The 16,279-nt window shown below is 41.2% G+C and overlaps 1 protein-coding gene across 1 annotated transcript in view; it reads right to left on the reverse strand.

The window, feature by feature from the left end:
* The window catches only part of LOC103182711 (versican core protein), a 76,092-nt gene extending 60,176 nt beyond the window's left edge, over positions 1–15,916 (reverse strand). The window contains exons 1-3 of the mRNA XM_042331657.1: positions 15,849–15,916; positions 12,764–12,939; positions 2,162–2,237 (exon numbers count right to left, since the gene is read on the reverse strand). Of these exons, the coding sequence (XP_042187591.1) occupies positions 2,162–2,231 (70 nt within the window). The 5' untranslated portion in view covers positions 2,232–2,237; positions 12,764–12,939; positions 15,849–15,916. The remainder of the gene's footprint in view (positions 1–2,161; positions 2,238–12,763; positions 12,940–15,848) is intronic.
* Positions 15,917–16,279: the final 363 nt, after the last annotated feature.

The following is a 16,279-nucleotide window of genomic DNA, read 5'->3' on the forward strand; positions in this document are numbered from 1 at the left end:
TTAGACCAGGTAGGAAAATGTTTCTATGCTCAACTACTGATGAATTCTCTGCATTAAAGCTAGAAAAATCACTCCATTTCTGACCTGATATAGTAGCCCATTGTACAATATTATAAAACACCATCAAGATTACAATAAAAGCTGTACAATGGGGCTTTAATGAGACTTAATCTGTTCCACATTGCTCTGAGCGTCATGGTTATTGGTCTTCAAAGATTTTTGCCTCTGGTTTACTGGTGACCTTAATAGATACTCTTTTACTTTTGTGTATTATTGGAGGAAAAAATCCTTTAATTCTCAAAAAGACATAACTTCTTTTGAATTTGAATCAGTTGGTTTGCATGCATGTATTCTAATATGAACATCAAAAAAGTAAAATGTAAGCAGATATGGTTGATATGTACATCTAACATTGCACAGAACAGAAAAAAGAATTTAAAAGGGCTGAATGTGGGACAACAGATGGAATATTTTTCAACATGGCAAATCTATCAAGAGTTTGAAGAGAGTCAGGCAAAACAAAAGTAGGCAGCCAGCCTGGCTCAGCGTTTGCACTTTGCCTCAGAGTCAGAAGGTTGTGGGTTTAAACTCCATATCAGGACTTGAAATCACGCAATCTAAGGTAACCACTCCAGTGCTGTGCTGGGGTAAGGGAGGGTTGCATTGTTGGGAGGTGCTGTCCTTCAGATGAAATGTTAAACCGAGGTCCCATCTGCCTGTTCGGGTGGACATTAAAGGCCCTATGGTGCTATTCAAAAAGAGAAGGGAATTTTTCCCAGTGTCCTGGCCAACAATCTCCCAAATAAAATTGGTCACTCATCCATGGCTGTTTGTGGGACATTGCTGTGCACAACTGGCTGCCGCGTTTCACCCACAAAATCTGCAGACAATCCACTTTATACTCTATCCTGTGAAGCACTTTGAGATGTCTCAGTGATGTGATAAGGCAGTATATCAAATGCAAGGATTATTATTATTATTTTAATTGTAATGGGGAGCGGTCAGTTAGTTTATACTTTTGTTGTAAAGGGGTTCAATTATGCACTATTTCTTAATGGATTCATTCTCATATCGGGCAGCACCATGCATAACACTCCAACTTGAGGCAACCCTACTCCAAAATAGACAGTATTGGAATTGCTTTATTTCAATTGGGCATCACAGACTTCAGTATTTTTTAATTAAGAAATCTGTTAAAAAATACCACAAAATTGTCTCTGAATTTCTTCTGAAAAGTATTTTCCATATTATACTTCTCCCTCCTAGATAGATGGTCTTTAATACGTATTGCTATATCAATTGCAAGGATATTATTGATTTAATTTTATTTAATATTATTGATATTAAATAATATTTTCTATCATATTAAATATTATCATATTAAATAATATAAAAATCCTTACATTTGATATACAGCCTTATCACATCATCAAAACGTTTCAAAGCACTTCACAGGATTTACTGTAAAACGGAGTGACGTGTATTTTGTAGGCAAACATGACAGCCAATTTGCACACAGCAAATTGCACAGCAATGTGTGCAAATACTAACTCTCAGTAACCAACTTTATCTGGGGGATTGTTGGCCAAGCCACCAAGCCACTCCCTTCTCTTTTCAAGAAGTGCAACAGGATTTTTAACATCGGACACAATCAGAACTTCAATGTAACGTCATTAGAAGGACTCAACAAACTTCTGACTATGAGACAAAAGTCCTATTAACTGAACCAGGCTGATACAATATATTGGGTTCAACATTGTTCAGGTTTAAAGACTCTGGTGCTCAGTAAAATGGAACCTAAATATCCCAGAATTAGCACCTACATCAATAAATTCCTTTCAAAGGTGTCGAGTTGATACATGTGATAAACTGATTTTCAATCAATTATAATGAAGCCAAAAAATGGAATACAGTAAAGCAAAAATTATTCTTAGTAAATTCTGCAGCAATCTAATGAATTAATAAAATCCAATCAAAGATGGCAAGTTACTATTTTGGTAATTTGACTTTAACTGAATACCAGTTAAGTAAAACAGTAAATGACAAAGTGCAAATATTGTTTTCCAATGGTCTATAATTTAAAAAAAAGAATCACTCCAGACATCAAACTAACATTCAGAGTTCTAGATCAGAAAGGATCCTTGAATTTGTGTGGCCTTACCTGAGTACACTGAATATGCTAGCATCAAGGTGGAATACATCCACAGGATATGTCTTAAATGTAATATCATTTTGACCTAAAAGAGAAAAAAGATACACATCAATGTAAGATGAATTCCCATCTGCAAGTAAAGCAAACCCCACAGTAACACATATTAGACAAATTCTGCTCATCGTTAAAAAGCTACTTAATCCTGTCCGTAAGAGTTAACACTGAAATGTGACAACTGCTTTCGAGGAACAAAGAGCTATAGGGAGAGCGCTCACACTGCACTGCCAACTTCAAGGCACCAAACTGTAAAATAAGTTTAACACTGTTTGGTCACAGAAAACAAGGAGGCAATGCTACAGAGTCCAAACTAAATCAAGACCTGCTAGAGGTGTGAAACAGTTGAATACACTTGAACACCACTCTAATAAAGCAGCCAGATAAGGTCTATTCATTTGCTCTGTGGGCCTTTACATGAGGTATGTTACTATGGGCCCCCAATATAGCTGAGCGAATCCTCATTCATTTACAATTGATTTGAATACTGAGAGCTAGTTGGCTGGAAGCTGTAAGAAGTGAGTGCAGCTGAACTTCAGTGAGGGAAATCCTTACAGAGCAGACATGATGTCACACGGCACTGAATCATGCATGGGTCACGGAGGGAGTGGGATGTACAAGCAGCAAGTTCATTGGAAAAATGAAAAAAAGGTTTTGAAAGATAAAGAGATGAAACATATACAAAGAAAATGTTTCAGAGTTTTGATTCCAGAGCAACAAAGGTTTCTGTACAATCTTGCCAAGGTGAAGACTATAAAAGGTGATTGATGGACTTGACCTTCATTTGTAGCCAGTCTCGTCTCAGTTTGACAAGACACAGATGGATCTTTTATTCTTCAATGCAAATATCACAAAGAGAGGTGGCCTCTTCAAGTTCTAGCTAAACATTTCAGGGTTTATTTCCACTCAAGCCAAACAGTATAAACAGGAAACACACCCAATTTCAGCTAAATAATATTAAATGAGTACTCCATCCAATACTGCAAAAAAAATGGGGAAATCTAATTGAAAACATGTCTTATAGGAGTATCAAAGAATAGAGTCAGAAGTTAAACTGAAATTGTTACAGCCGAGTATGATTTTTTTTATTGTTGCTGGAATTAGCTAAAGTTCCCCTGAGGTTACAGCCCCTAATTGGTGAGAACTCAGCAGCATATCATGTGCCACTTTCACTGACATCACCTCCATGCTAGAATCAGGCAAATGTTTAACAGGTTTATCTTGCATTTTGTTGCATACAAGATATACTGACAGCAAAGCACGGACCCTCATGGGAACACTAAGGGGATTTATAGGAGAAATCAAAATGACAAACACTGTCCTCATCTCAAGTGGTGTTCAGAAACCTAACAGATCCATTGTGCTTTTCAATGTTATTATAGCATAATATTGATGCTATGTGTACTAAAGTATAGCAAACTTGTCACCGTGCACTTGTAAGAACAATAGGCAAACAGCGCAGAATAAACCTGTGCTGGAAAGTTATTTTAATTTAAAAATGAGTATTTTGAAAGTTTCATCTTTAAATTATTGTGGAAAATGGACAGGGAAACAAACCTCAACAGCCACAATGTCAAGGGGGTACAATCATCCAGCTGAGCAGATAGATTGAATTATATGCTTTCCGGACTATTCTGCTCTGTGACAAACCATATTGTGAAAGCAGCTATACACTTTGCACTGCACAATTCATGTTGAAAAAAATGCATGCAACTTGTTGCATATTTTAAGCCTATTGGCAGTTTCTTTGAACCCTTGGGAGAATTCTGATTACTTTCATGGATCAGTTTGAAGAATAAAGTTCAGTCTACTTTTCTTATCTCAGTATTGCTACTTAACGACCATTCAGAATGCTGCAGCCCATGTGCTCTCTTGACCAGGCTTCACAAACCCATCACTCACATCCACAATTATTACCATCCTTGCTCAGTTCCACTGGCTCTCCAACCACCAACAGATCAAATTCAAGATACTCATCCTCACTTTCAAATGCCTCCACAACCTCATCCCATTCTATCTCTGCAAACTCCTGTGAATTTTCTGCACTGCACCACTATCGACAGTTGGGCCTTCAGCCTTTCTGCCCCCACCTTCTGGAACTCCATCTTGCCTTGTTCAAGACCTGTCTCAAAACCTTCCTCTTTAACCGTCCCTTTGATCATCCTCCCACCCCACCCCCTTGCCCTCCACACCACTTGTTTCCAACTCCCAGCTCGAGTGCAAACCCTTGACTGTCCAGTGCCTTGGGACATCCTCCCGATGTGAAATGTAATTTGCTGCTGCTGTTGTTTGTTGTTACACCAGCTACTCTCTTTGCTCAGCAAACTCTGGCCTGCTCCGTATCACCTATGCTACCTGCCCACTATCACCATTCTGTCCCCACCTCTCTAGAACTCTACCAGTCACTCCACCTTGTCCCCTCCCTGCTTCAAAACCAAGCATAAGTCCGATCTTTTTGTCCACTCTTTCAGCCATCTTCCAACCCCCCCACCCTCCCCCACCACGACCAGCTTCCCTCGCTCAAAGTCAGCTGTGTGAAGCAATTTGAGACGTCCTTCCGACCAGAAAGATTCTATATCAATATAAACTTTTGTTGAGTGAAGAAACGCAATGTTTTACTTCATAGATAATACTTATTTATATCACCATTGGAAGTAACTCCCCACTTGCCATCACAGCTACCCATCAGAGATTAATTTTATTTAAAGGGTTATTAATGGCAGCATTTATCCTATTGTGTCATTTTCCAGCTTCATGTGAAAAAAGCGAAGAATTCCTTAAAGCTGGCACTAATTATGAGACACACTGGAATGTACATGTGACACCATGCTTAGTATTTGATAGTGTTATTGAAATACTTCACAGCTGTACTAGATTATGTAAAATCAAAGATGGAACTGAAATCTTCAGCTTCCCATCAGTTTTCTTACATTAAATAAGACCCAAGATTTCTCCCAGTCCTAATCTTAGGACCACTCTTTTGAAAGTTAAGCTTTAAGCAACATTTTGAAAAAATCTGAAATTCAAGTCTTCATAGTCAGTTTTCTTTAGGTCTTTTTTAACTAAAGAAAACTGGCTTCCAAATTAGAGTGAGTGAGACAACAACTTGCATGTCAATATCTCTCTCTTTACACAGAATAGTGCCTTGCAGCGCTGTAGAGTGGTGCGTTTGGACACCAAATGAAGTGGGAGGGTGGGGGGTGACCATAGGTGTGGTCAAAAGAGATAAGTCAAGGTGGAATTTAAAGATAGATAAAGAGTGGGGGGGTGGGGGGGGAGGCAGAATTTGAGGCTGGGACTTCAAAGGTTAGAGGCATAGAAGGAAGTGGAAAGAAATTCTTGTGGCTTCTGACCAGCATGCATAACATAATTGATCAATATTCAGTGTACATCTGGGTCAATAGAGATTGGAATACATTGCTAAGCTGGTCTTCAATGTGCATACAGAGACCCCCGATTAGTGAATGATCCAAACTCACTTTAGAAATTTACGTCAGTCACCTGTTTCATTCAGTGGTGTAGTGCGGAGTATAACCTTTGGATTGTTCAGACGTTGGAAGTAACATGCCTCTTGATGTCCTATAGATTTGTGAGGAGTTGAAGATCTTGTACCGGACTTGTTTCACAATGAAGGAGAAATATCCACTACAGGGTGAACCCAAGCACTGAAAGTCTTTATGATTATTTTACAGAGGAGGCCATGTTATCAAGGTCCAACACAGGAGAAAAATTAACATAGGAGCACATTAAACGTTCACCATTTGTAATTTATCCAAAGCCCTTAGTATATCTGTACAAAAAGAAACACGGGACCATGAGAGGAATAAGAAAGGAACAGTAGTTTGACCTCTGAACTTCCACCAAGATATAATGGAAAGTTTATTTGTGATACCATGCCATTGACAGTGTTGTGTGAGTTCATTCCCGAGTGTGAAAGGCTCGAAAGTCACGCACGCAACAGGCACTCATGAATTATGATGCTCTTTTACACGTGTGAAAGACTTGGACACAATAGCAGCATGTCTTATTTATTATATGGCTGGGATGTGAAAGGCAGTCTGGAGCACTTCACATGATGCAGAGGACTAAGTGATTACTAACTTCAGTCAGCTGTCATTCCCACTCTCATTTGCAGTTGTTATCATACCCTGTGATGGGAGATTATCAGTAGCACAAACATAACTGCAATAAAAAATAACTGCAATAAATATATAAACCTTCTGTTGCTTCAGTGGTACTTAAATGGCTGTTGATACAGTGTTTTTGAAATGTTTACGATTCGTACTCCTTAGGGCAGTACGATAGTTCAAATTATTGCCAAGCTCTAAAACACTGCACTATGTAACACAACATGGTACATATCTACTATATGCGTCTGAAAGAGCGAACAATATAATCACAGTAGGAAAGATTTGCTTCCATTACAGAGTCTTTCACATGTGTAAAAAACGATTCTTCACAAGTGAGAATGAAGAAAGCCTATCAGCTAATTTGATCTCATTGTTTCAGAATACTAACCTTACTATCATTTCAGCACTATGAATGCCAATACACATTGGTGGACATGTGTATTGATTACTGGATCCACATCACTGGAAATGATCAATGCATTTCATCGAACCACAGAAAAAATGCTAATCTCTTTCATTCCCATCAACTGAATTCTTCACCAAACAGTTACATTTCTTCTTCAATTTGCTGACAAAAGCTGTTCCTTAAATGAATTCAGTCATGTGGCCTCAACTACACTTTACCCTCCTAAGTAATCTACACCAAGTGGGTAAAGAAATATTTCCTGGTCTGACTTAAACCTGTCCTTCAGAATGCTAAACATGTATTTTTCTCCTACTGTCTTGGCACATCTAAAAATATTGTTTTATGTTTCCTTTTTCTATCCTATTAAGCATCTTATGCAATGTCCTCTCTAAGTTTGCACTTTTCAAGGCTGAAGAATCCTAACATCCATTCATCCATCACAACTCATCTTTGTAATACTGGGGAATCAATCTCACTGCATTAATATAATGGTCTTAAGACTATGACCATGCTCAATTTCAAGCTCTTGAGTGTTAGAAACTTCTAGGGAAATTGTATAAATTTGGTCTTGTTGGGACAGATTGGTGTTTGTCGAGGACATTGGTGGAGGCAATTAGTGTTGGTGTAATGAAGTGTGTTAGTGAAGTGTGTCCTTGGCAGTGTAGTGTATTAGTGTTGCATGTTGGTATAAAATGTAGTTTGCTAGTGTTGATGCTTACACAGGATGTTTGTGTTGTTCTTGCTTTGAAGTGGAGTGTTGCTCTGGGTGTAAAGGGGTGATACTGATGTGGGTGATCATAGAATCAATATTGATGTGGGTGATTGGTGTGGTGGAATAACATGCTGGTGGAGCATTTTCATGCATCAAACTCTACAGCAAATGTAATGGCTATTTACTGTGAAGGTGCATGTCAGTGCCTAATCTTACCCTCATTCAACGTACATTCACGTACACACCTTTCCAGCAGCAGACAGAAGAGTTGGGGTTATTTGTTTTTTAAAAGGGTCAATTTCCTACAGTAAGAGAACAATGTGAGTTGGCAGAAGATATGCTGTGATCTTTAATACATTTAGTGTCAAGAAATTGAGTTGTCAGTATTGAGAAATAACTACAGGTCATTGGAAATTTCCAATTTTGCTTTCTTTTTGAGAGACAAAAAGAAATAATCCAATAAAAAAATAGTTAATGAGATTCCCTCTGACTGTTACATGGACTCTTCAATACAGTTACAGCTCCTTAGCCCAGGGTAAAATCCACAAACCTTGTTATGTGGCTTTACAATTGATAAAATGAATATATACATGGTGACACATTCAAGTGGAAAAAAGCATGAATACATTGTCTTAAGTGTAAAAAAAATTAAGTGATTTGAGAAATCATTAAAAATGATCACATTAGACATTGGACAGAACACTGATGGCTTGAAAATAGACAGAAGTCTTAATGTAACTCAAAGGATAGGATATATGTTAAAGTTAGTTTAGTCAAATGATTGGTTTGCAGGTAAATTGCTCAGTCAGTTAAAAGCCAAAAGAATAGGTCTGGTTATCTCATTCTTTTGGTCAGCCGGGTGATTGACACATGGGGCATTCCATCATCATGCTTAAGTGGTGATGGATTTCCGTTAGATCGAGAGTTCCTCGCATGCCTCCTTCACATTGAAATTTCCATGTTTGGAATGGAATGTGCACTCTCTCCCCAGAAGGACACAACCTACTTTATCTTATTCCAGTATTAGGCTCAGGTTGGCAAGAGCCAAGGTTTGGGGACTACGGAGTGTGCGTTGGGATACTGCTGGAGTTTAATCAGCTAAAACCTTGTGGCTTGCCATTGAAAGCACTATCTGGCAGGTTCCTGCTGCTTGTCCAGCTAATACCACCCTATCCTTTAGGGGATTTGGCTTGCAGGGTTAATGGTTGAATGGGAAGAATCTCTGCTCAGATCCTCACTCTTGTCTTCAAATCCCTCCAGTCCTCTGCACCCCCCCTACCTCTCTGACCTCCTCTCTCCTCACAACAGTGTCCTCCTTGTCCCCCGAGTCCTCCGCTCTACCATCGGCGGCCGTGCCTTCAGCCACTACGCCCCGAGGAACTCCCTTCGTCAATCCCTTCGCCTCTCCCCCTCTCTTCCTATTTTCAGGTCTCGGCTGAAGACCTTTCTTTTAGGCCGCGCCTTTTGTCATCTTCCTTCCCCTCCGCCTAGCTCGGCCCCGGGATCCGTTACTGTAAAGTGCTCTGAGACGCCATCTGGCGTGGAGGGCACTATATAAATCCAAGTTGTTGCTCCCGTGACTGGTCTGCCCCTCCAAGCCCTAGTGAGGAGTCAGACAGGCTGGTCTGGTATCAGCAGTGCCTTGGGAGTACTGCGAACCCACCAGTCTCAGCTCAGGAACCAGAACCACCAAGCACCAGAGTATTAACTCAATTTCAATATTCCGTTGCCAGGCCTATCACCTTGGAGCCAATTCAACTCCAAGGAAATGCCGATTACCTTCCACTGGGAGGACAGTTATGTCTTAGATATGAGCAGACCCATCTCTGATGTGTTTCTCAAAACATGAAGGCACAACTGACAAATGAGTGCACTAACTATCCAGATGCCTGCAAGAGAAATGTGTACCAGCTGACGCAAACTCCACTGAGCCATGCTAGTGGTTAAGGTAAATTACATCACTCCTTTACTTACCCTGATAAACAAAATGCCTTTCATGTAAAGATGATGTATTCCTAGCATGGTCTACCTAGGTCGAACAGCCTTTTTCTATGCTGTAATGTTCTGTGTAATATTTGCTCAGTCACCAAGCAAAAAATAAGCCATGTGATAAAACGGAACCTTGTTTCCTCCTTCCCAGCTTTCTCCCCTCTGACATTGACTCATGCTGGTTTATAGGTACCAGCCATAACCTGCTACCTCACCCCAAGTGGCCATTCTTTGTGTGTGAGCTGAGACAGTGAATGCTGCCAGTCGATTTGTAATTTATAATATGATTTATAGCACACAAAGGGGCATCACAACAGATGCCCAATTTCCATACATGCACAAATTTTCATCAAAGGTCACTGACTAGTAATCCAACATAGAAACCTGCTGTTATTTTTTCCTTCCCTATCCTAGGGACTGAAAGACACTTGGGCCAATTGTGGTGTCACTGCTGCTGTTCTGGCTGTGATCACTGGAAAATATAGCAAATGATTCAGTTCAATTCAACATTGCATTGTTGGTGTTCCAATTATTTCTTTACAGAATGGGTAATGTTTAGCACAGGAATAGGACACAGTGGAAAACATATTGAAGACTCAGGTCCTCTGAGGCTGAGGTTGCCGACCTGGGAGAAACATCAGATCGACTACAGTACGCTGCTAAGGACAGAGAAGGAAAGATAAACAGCTATTAAATACTAAGTATAAAGAAAGAAAGTGAGAAAACAATCCAAGTCATAAAAGAAATGTGATGTTACATGTTCCATGTGATAACATATAATATACAATAATATAATAACATATTTCACCCTGAGACACTGACCTGAAAAGAAAATAGCATAGAGAGAGCAAGATCAAATAATGCATTTGTGTAACACGTGCCATCGTGAAAGGATAAGGAAGTAATTCCAGAGAAATAGTCTGTCCTCAGACTACGTGTGCTATAAATTACAATATCTTCAGTGATTCAGAAACTCTGAGTAACTATAAAAACTAGCCAGGGATTTTTGCGGCTTGAATTCATTGCAGTAAGCCTTAAGATCTATGCTTTCTGCTAGAGTTTGAGGAAATGGAATTGGCAACTGTTGAATTCAATGGATGTGAACAATGTGGAAAATATGACAAATTTATCACCACCAGGGGAAGGTATAAGATGCTAGGATCATCCACTGCACTGAGATCATCTGCTACCCTTGTATCCTCAGATTATACTATGATCAGCAACTAAAATTACTACAGTAGTCATAGAATGATAAGAGAAAATATATGATTGGCAATGAAATAGGTTTTAATAACTGTCTTACAATATATAAAACACTATGTACGAAGGGTGAAGTGGACAATTCTAATAACAGGAAGGCACTTACAACTGTACCTCTTCAAAGCACAGTTGCATGAGTCAATAAAATTAGACTCTGCTTTATAATGGGCTGTATTATAAAATGGCTGCCAGTCAGCACTTCCGGGTCTTCATCTCTTCATCTCTCTCTCTCTGTATAATTCTTCAACGCTCCAGTAATATTGCAAGTACTGAATGTGTTGCTCGCCAATGACATGCAGTGATTAAATAAATCTTGCTAATCTCTCTGCATCTTAAATCATATTGTACAACAGCACTTCCATTCAAATCAGACAATGCAATATCACCAACTTATCTTGCTCATCTGTTTGGTCATGTGGTTTTGCTGCAAAAATATTGTTTTCTACCACAATTCTTGTTTCCAACAACCAAAACGTTTCATTGAAAGTTCACTACAATATGAACTGCAACTGTAAATATCATACAAAATGCTGAGTAGTTTTAGGGTCACAATGTATATTTTATGGCAGAATCTAAGAACCTGAATGCTTTACTGCCTTATAACATGCTCCAGCCCATCTGTTATACTATAAATAATACAATAATATATAACCCCTTTAATGGGCCAATGATGAACTTCTTTCTTCCAATGTTTTACATTTTGTTCATGTCTCCCACATATCTAACCAACATCTGATCCCTCATCCCTCCAATGGCTCTGTCTAAGCTTAATCTGTCTTCACTTATTATTGTTGAGTCACCATAACCCCTGATCTCAAATGGAATCTTCCCATCTTCTCCAACACTAAAGCAGCCAATAAAATTGGTTTCCTGTTTTGTGCCAAACAATTATTTTACCCCACAACAACTCTCAACTCCCTTGCAAAGCCCATATCCATCCAATGTTTGAATACTGCTTCCATATTCTGGCACCATTTTGACATTTCTGGACAAATCACATGGAATGTATCTCATAAGTGATCCTTTCCTCCACATGTGGGCTTCATTCCCTCTTTGTTCTCTCTCTTCTTGCAATTTCTCAGTCCACATTTTTTCCCTTTTCTTTATCTGAAGTCGTGAGTGAAGGTAGCAAGCAAGTCTGATGGAAGTAATTATCACCAATGATAATAATCATTGGACTTTGAGACACTATACTATGTGAAGGACGTTGTATAATACCAACTACAATCAAGACAACTCTTTTAACTATTCACAAGCCACAGGGTTGACACTTCAATACAATGGATGGGCCCAAAGCTACTGCTAAATGCCATTGGAGTTACCTGCTGCAGAGTTTATGAATTTGAAAGCTGGTTCCCAGGATAACAGCTTAACTCAATAAAAATACAACTGGCATCAAATGCATCTCCCCTCTATCGAGGCACAACTCCAGACATGCCTCTTTTGACCATGCTTTTGGTTATCTTTCCCCTCCCTACCCTCAAGTTTTTCTCAGTCCCCTTGGGTGCCCATGATCAAAAATAATTATCACGTTTTCCTGACGCCTCAAAAAAAAAGTGGCTGAAAGGCATCTGAGCAGCAGGTAAAACAGATTGAATTGAGCATTGATATGTACCACCCTTGCGATTTTCCACCCCTCCCCTACAGCATCTTATAGAAACTCAGCATTAGTACCACCCACACATTCTGCCTCACTATTAATAATAAATTGGTCATTTCAATCCACGACTGTTCGTGGGACACTGCTGTGTGCAATTGGCTGCCACATTTCGCCCACAAATATACAGTCAATTCACTTTACAGTATATTTTGTGAAGCGCTTTTGAGACGTCTATTATTATTATTTACCATATCCCACCAGCAAGTATGGCACATCATGCACAGCTTCCAACCTTTGTCCAAGCTACATTTACAACATGGGATTATAAATGCTAATGAAAGAACAATCTTCGAATGAGATACAGCAATGTTATTTATTTATTTTGAGCTGAAAGAGTTACAGATACTCTAGGGAAGACAGACAGCTGTGTTTTGTTGTGGTGAAATCTGTAATCACTTACCTGTAACCAGATCCGAAACCAATGTTAGGATTCCGAACTCCTTTCTTCCTCGGTCCCTACCGACAAGGCGATTACACGCCTGTCCTGGTCTGGGTTTCCTTCTTCTGGGATGATCCCTTGGTTGCACAGCTAACCTCTTCAAGCGTCTGGCGTTGCCAATCGGATTTTAAAAAGAACTGAAAGAGACACATGATTGAAATGTTAGCAGTTGGCAAGTGGCTTATTGCCTGGAGAGCTGCCACTTCAGGAAAAAAAAACCTTGCTCTCCTCCACTCTTTTGGAGGAAAGTACCTGGGACATTTGCTGTCAGTGCTTGTATATTGGAGGTTGGCTTGGGGTGGGGGTGTGGGGGTGGGGGGGAGTTGGCATTTAACACCGCCTGAACTTCGTGGAAGTTAATGGGGGGTTCAGAAAGAGTTAAAAATTCCGGTTGAAAACCATCTTAATTCAATTGGGTTTTTTTGCTGCATCTTTAGATTAGGCAAATAAAAATGCAGTTGGATTAGACACATAATATGCAATAAATAATAGGGACATTCAGTTTGCACCCCCTCCCTCCCCCACCCAGTCCCAGCAACGACAACAAAACCAGCATAAAAAGCAACTGTTTACAATCTGGGCTAACAGCGGAAACTACACCCAACACATTACAACACACACTGGATCAAATGTTTGGATTCAGTCTTGTGGTTAACATTTTGGGCGATCCTTGGCATTTAAAGATTAAAATCTTCCACCTTAAAGCGACCAAAGTCAATTTCACAAGGTAAAAGCTGTAATTATTTAAGTACAGTGAAAGCAAAACGTGAGACGTGAGGTGGCAAGACAGCATATATATATATATATATAGGTGATCATGGTCAGATTCCTAACCCGTGTGTAAGAAAATGTCAATATAATTTTATGTGTTAAAAACTGCAAACCAGCCCTTACATCTCAGTCCCTCGTGTATATTTCTGCAGATGGGGGCAGTGAAATGAGATTTAATGGAATTTAATGAGCAGTGATGCGTTCCACAGAATGGCCATGTGGGGGCGCCACACGCCCCCTTATAAACACAGCGTTTAGCAAGAATTCCTATAGACAGCCTCCTGTGCAGAGTTAGTTATTAAAAGGCAATCATCCCGTCAGTCATCCCCACAGCTCCCTGCACTCATGTCACTCCAGCCCCGGCTCAGTGAATGGCACTGATGGGCAAACCTTCGCTGGAGGGACCCTCAAGAGATTTGCAGTCTACAAAGTTGGGACAAATAAACGCAAGTTTTTTTTTTTGGGGGGGGGGGTGTCGGACCCTCACTGATCCGAGGGACACCACCAGCGTCTCGCACTCTTTTTAATGCTGATCGGCGTTTCAACGGGGGGATTGCACCCCCCACTGTGGCCGGTGGCTCTCCTCAGGGCTGTGTGTGTGTGTGTGTGACAGCAAAGACCATCAAACGTTATACACACACACACACACACACACAGACCCAAAGCATCTCAGCCAGTGCAGCCCTCACCTCACACCCTGAATACAGCAACATCTGGAGTCCAATGCAACATTTCCGAATCATGCGATTGTTATTAATTATTATTAATACCTAATCCCAGACCCAACACCCGAGATTTGGGGTGGGGGTGGGGGGGTGTGGGGGTGGGGGGGGGTTCATCTACCTGTAATCTTCAGTTGGGCATCGGCGTGGGACGCAACACACTTTGATCCCGTTTAATTTCGCCTTCAAAGTTTACCCGGAAGGCTCTGTAAGATAATTTGCTGAATAGGGTTTTATTGAGTGGATCACGAACCCTCGGTGGTGCCCCCACTGTAATCGCGATGTAATGATGTGGGAGAAGGGGACAGCAATGTAAGGGGTGAAAAACCCAACCGGATCCGCCCTCCAGCCTTTTGTCCCCCCCCCCCCCCTCCCCCCCCCCCCTCCCCGTCCCCACCCCACCCCCCCCCCCCCCAAAAAAAAAACCGCTGTGCGAATTGCCCCAAAATTGATTCGCTTAAAGCCCATTTGCATTCACATCATTTACTTGGCGATCTGTGTCGCGAGTCGGGACACCGACCGACCAAACCCCGCGCCATTCACGGGTTTGATCGCTGATTTCAGTGTTAAAACCCGAGAAAAAAGGCGCGTGTGTTGCCCCCAACACTGCTGTGTTCTCTGTGGCTCTCTCAGCTGTTGCCACAGTTTTAAGCAATGCACCAGGAAATGGAAAGCTCTCGTTTTTTGGGGGTGAAATCGCCCGTCCCGGCCCTGGGCAGCCGTTTGCAACAGAGACCCCCCCCCACACCCCCACCCCCACCCCCACCCCCTGCTCCCCGCATCCATCACTTTCCCATTTGCATTCCCAACTCTTCCCAAGTGACCCAGAGCAGAGAGCAGAGAGCAGAGCAGAGCGCTCTCCAGGCACTGTCCCCGCCTTCCCAACACCTCAAAACCGCAGATTGAATCACAGGGCGACGTTTAAAACTTTTTTAATAAAACTTTTATCAGCTTTTTGCCTTTTTTTATCCATCGGTTTTTTTTTAAAAGAGGATTTCATTCCTCTACCTTTCGATTTTCACATTCACATTTCACATTCCCTCCTTTCACAGACAGTTTCTGTGCTATTGCACCCCTCTACTCTAAACCCCAATCGACCCCCAACTCTAACCCTCACCCCCCACCCACCCCCCCCCCACCACCACCCACAACACACACAACACACACACACCACTCAACCCTTTCCTCACTCGTTCTCTTAACTTTTATGTTAGAAGTATTTTCCTCTCTATCCTTGTGCCATCTCTTCCTTCCCTTCGCCAGTTCTGTTCTAAGGTTTTACCCCTTTTCCTCGTGTGCTTGTCTGATATACACCATTTCATTCCTTCAACCCTCCCTCCCTCCCTCTTATTCAAATATATCTCTTTGGGACAATTTTTTTCACAAACACAAAAAAAAAACACCCACAACCTTTGCAATGATTTTTACATCAATCTCACCTGTTAATATATTAGGTACAGATCACACCAGTTGAACAAAAAATATACGTTTTTTAATCAGAAAATAATAACTCTCAATTCTTGCCAAAAAAAGAAAAAAACTTTTTTTGTTACCTCGTTGTGACCAGAATACACAAGCGAAATCCTTCAAAGGGTACGTTATAGTTCCTGGTGCACCCCCTCCCACCAAAAAAAAAAAAAAAAAAAAATCCCTCTTCTGGGTCTCACTGAAGTCTTAGCAGATGGGAAGTTGCTGGTCTTGGATGAAGGGGATGCGAAGTGGGAGCTGTGCACTTCCCCGGTGGCTCTCTCAGGACTCGCTGCCGGTACAGAGGCTCTGATCCTGGGCAAGTGGTACCTGCTCTCAGCCGGAGAGAGAGAGAGAGGGAGGAGGGAGGAGGGAGGGAGGGGGTGGGGGGGAAAGAAGCAAAACCCTAAATCGCTGCAAGTTCAAATGCGGGATTTGACACCTATCATTACACCGTCAGCACTGTTTAGAGGAGGAGCCCTCGAGGCTTTGGGGTTGGATCGCCCCAAAAAAAGAG

The sequence above is a fragment of the Callorhinchus milii genome, unplaced genomic scaffold, assembly GCF_018977255.1.
Source record: "Callorhinchus milii isolate IMCB2004 unplaced genomic scaffold, IMCB_Cmil_1.0 Scaffold1, whole genome shotgun sequence".
NCBI classification, from domain to species: domain Eukaryota; kingdom Metazoa; phylum Chordata; class Chondrichthyes; order Chimaeriformes; family Callorhinchidae; genus Callorhinchus; species Callorhinchus milii.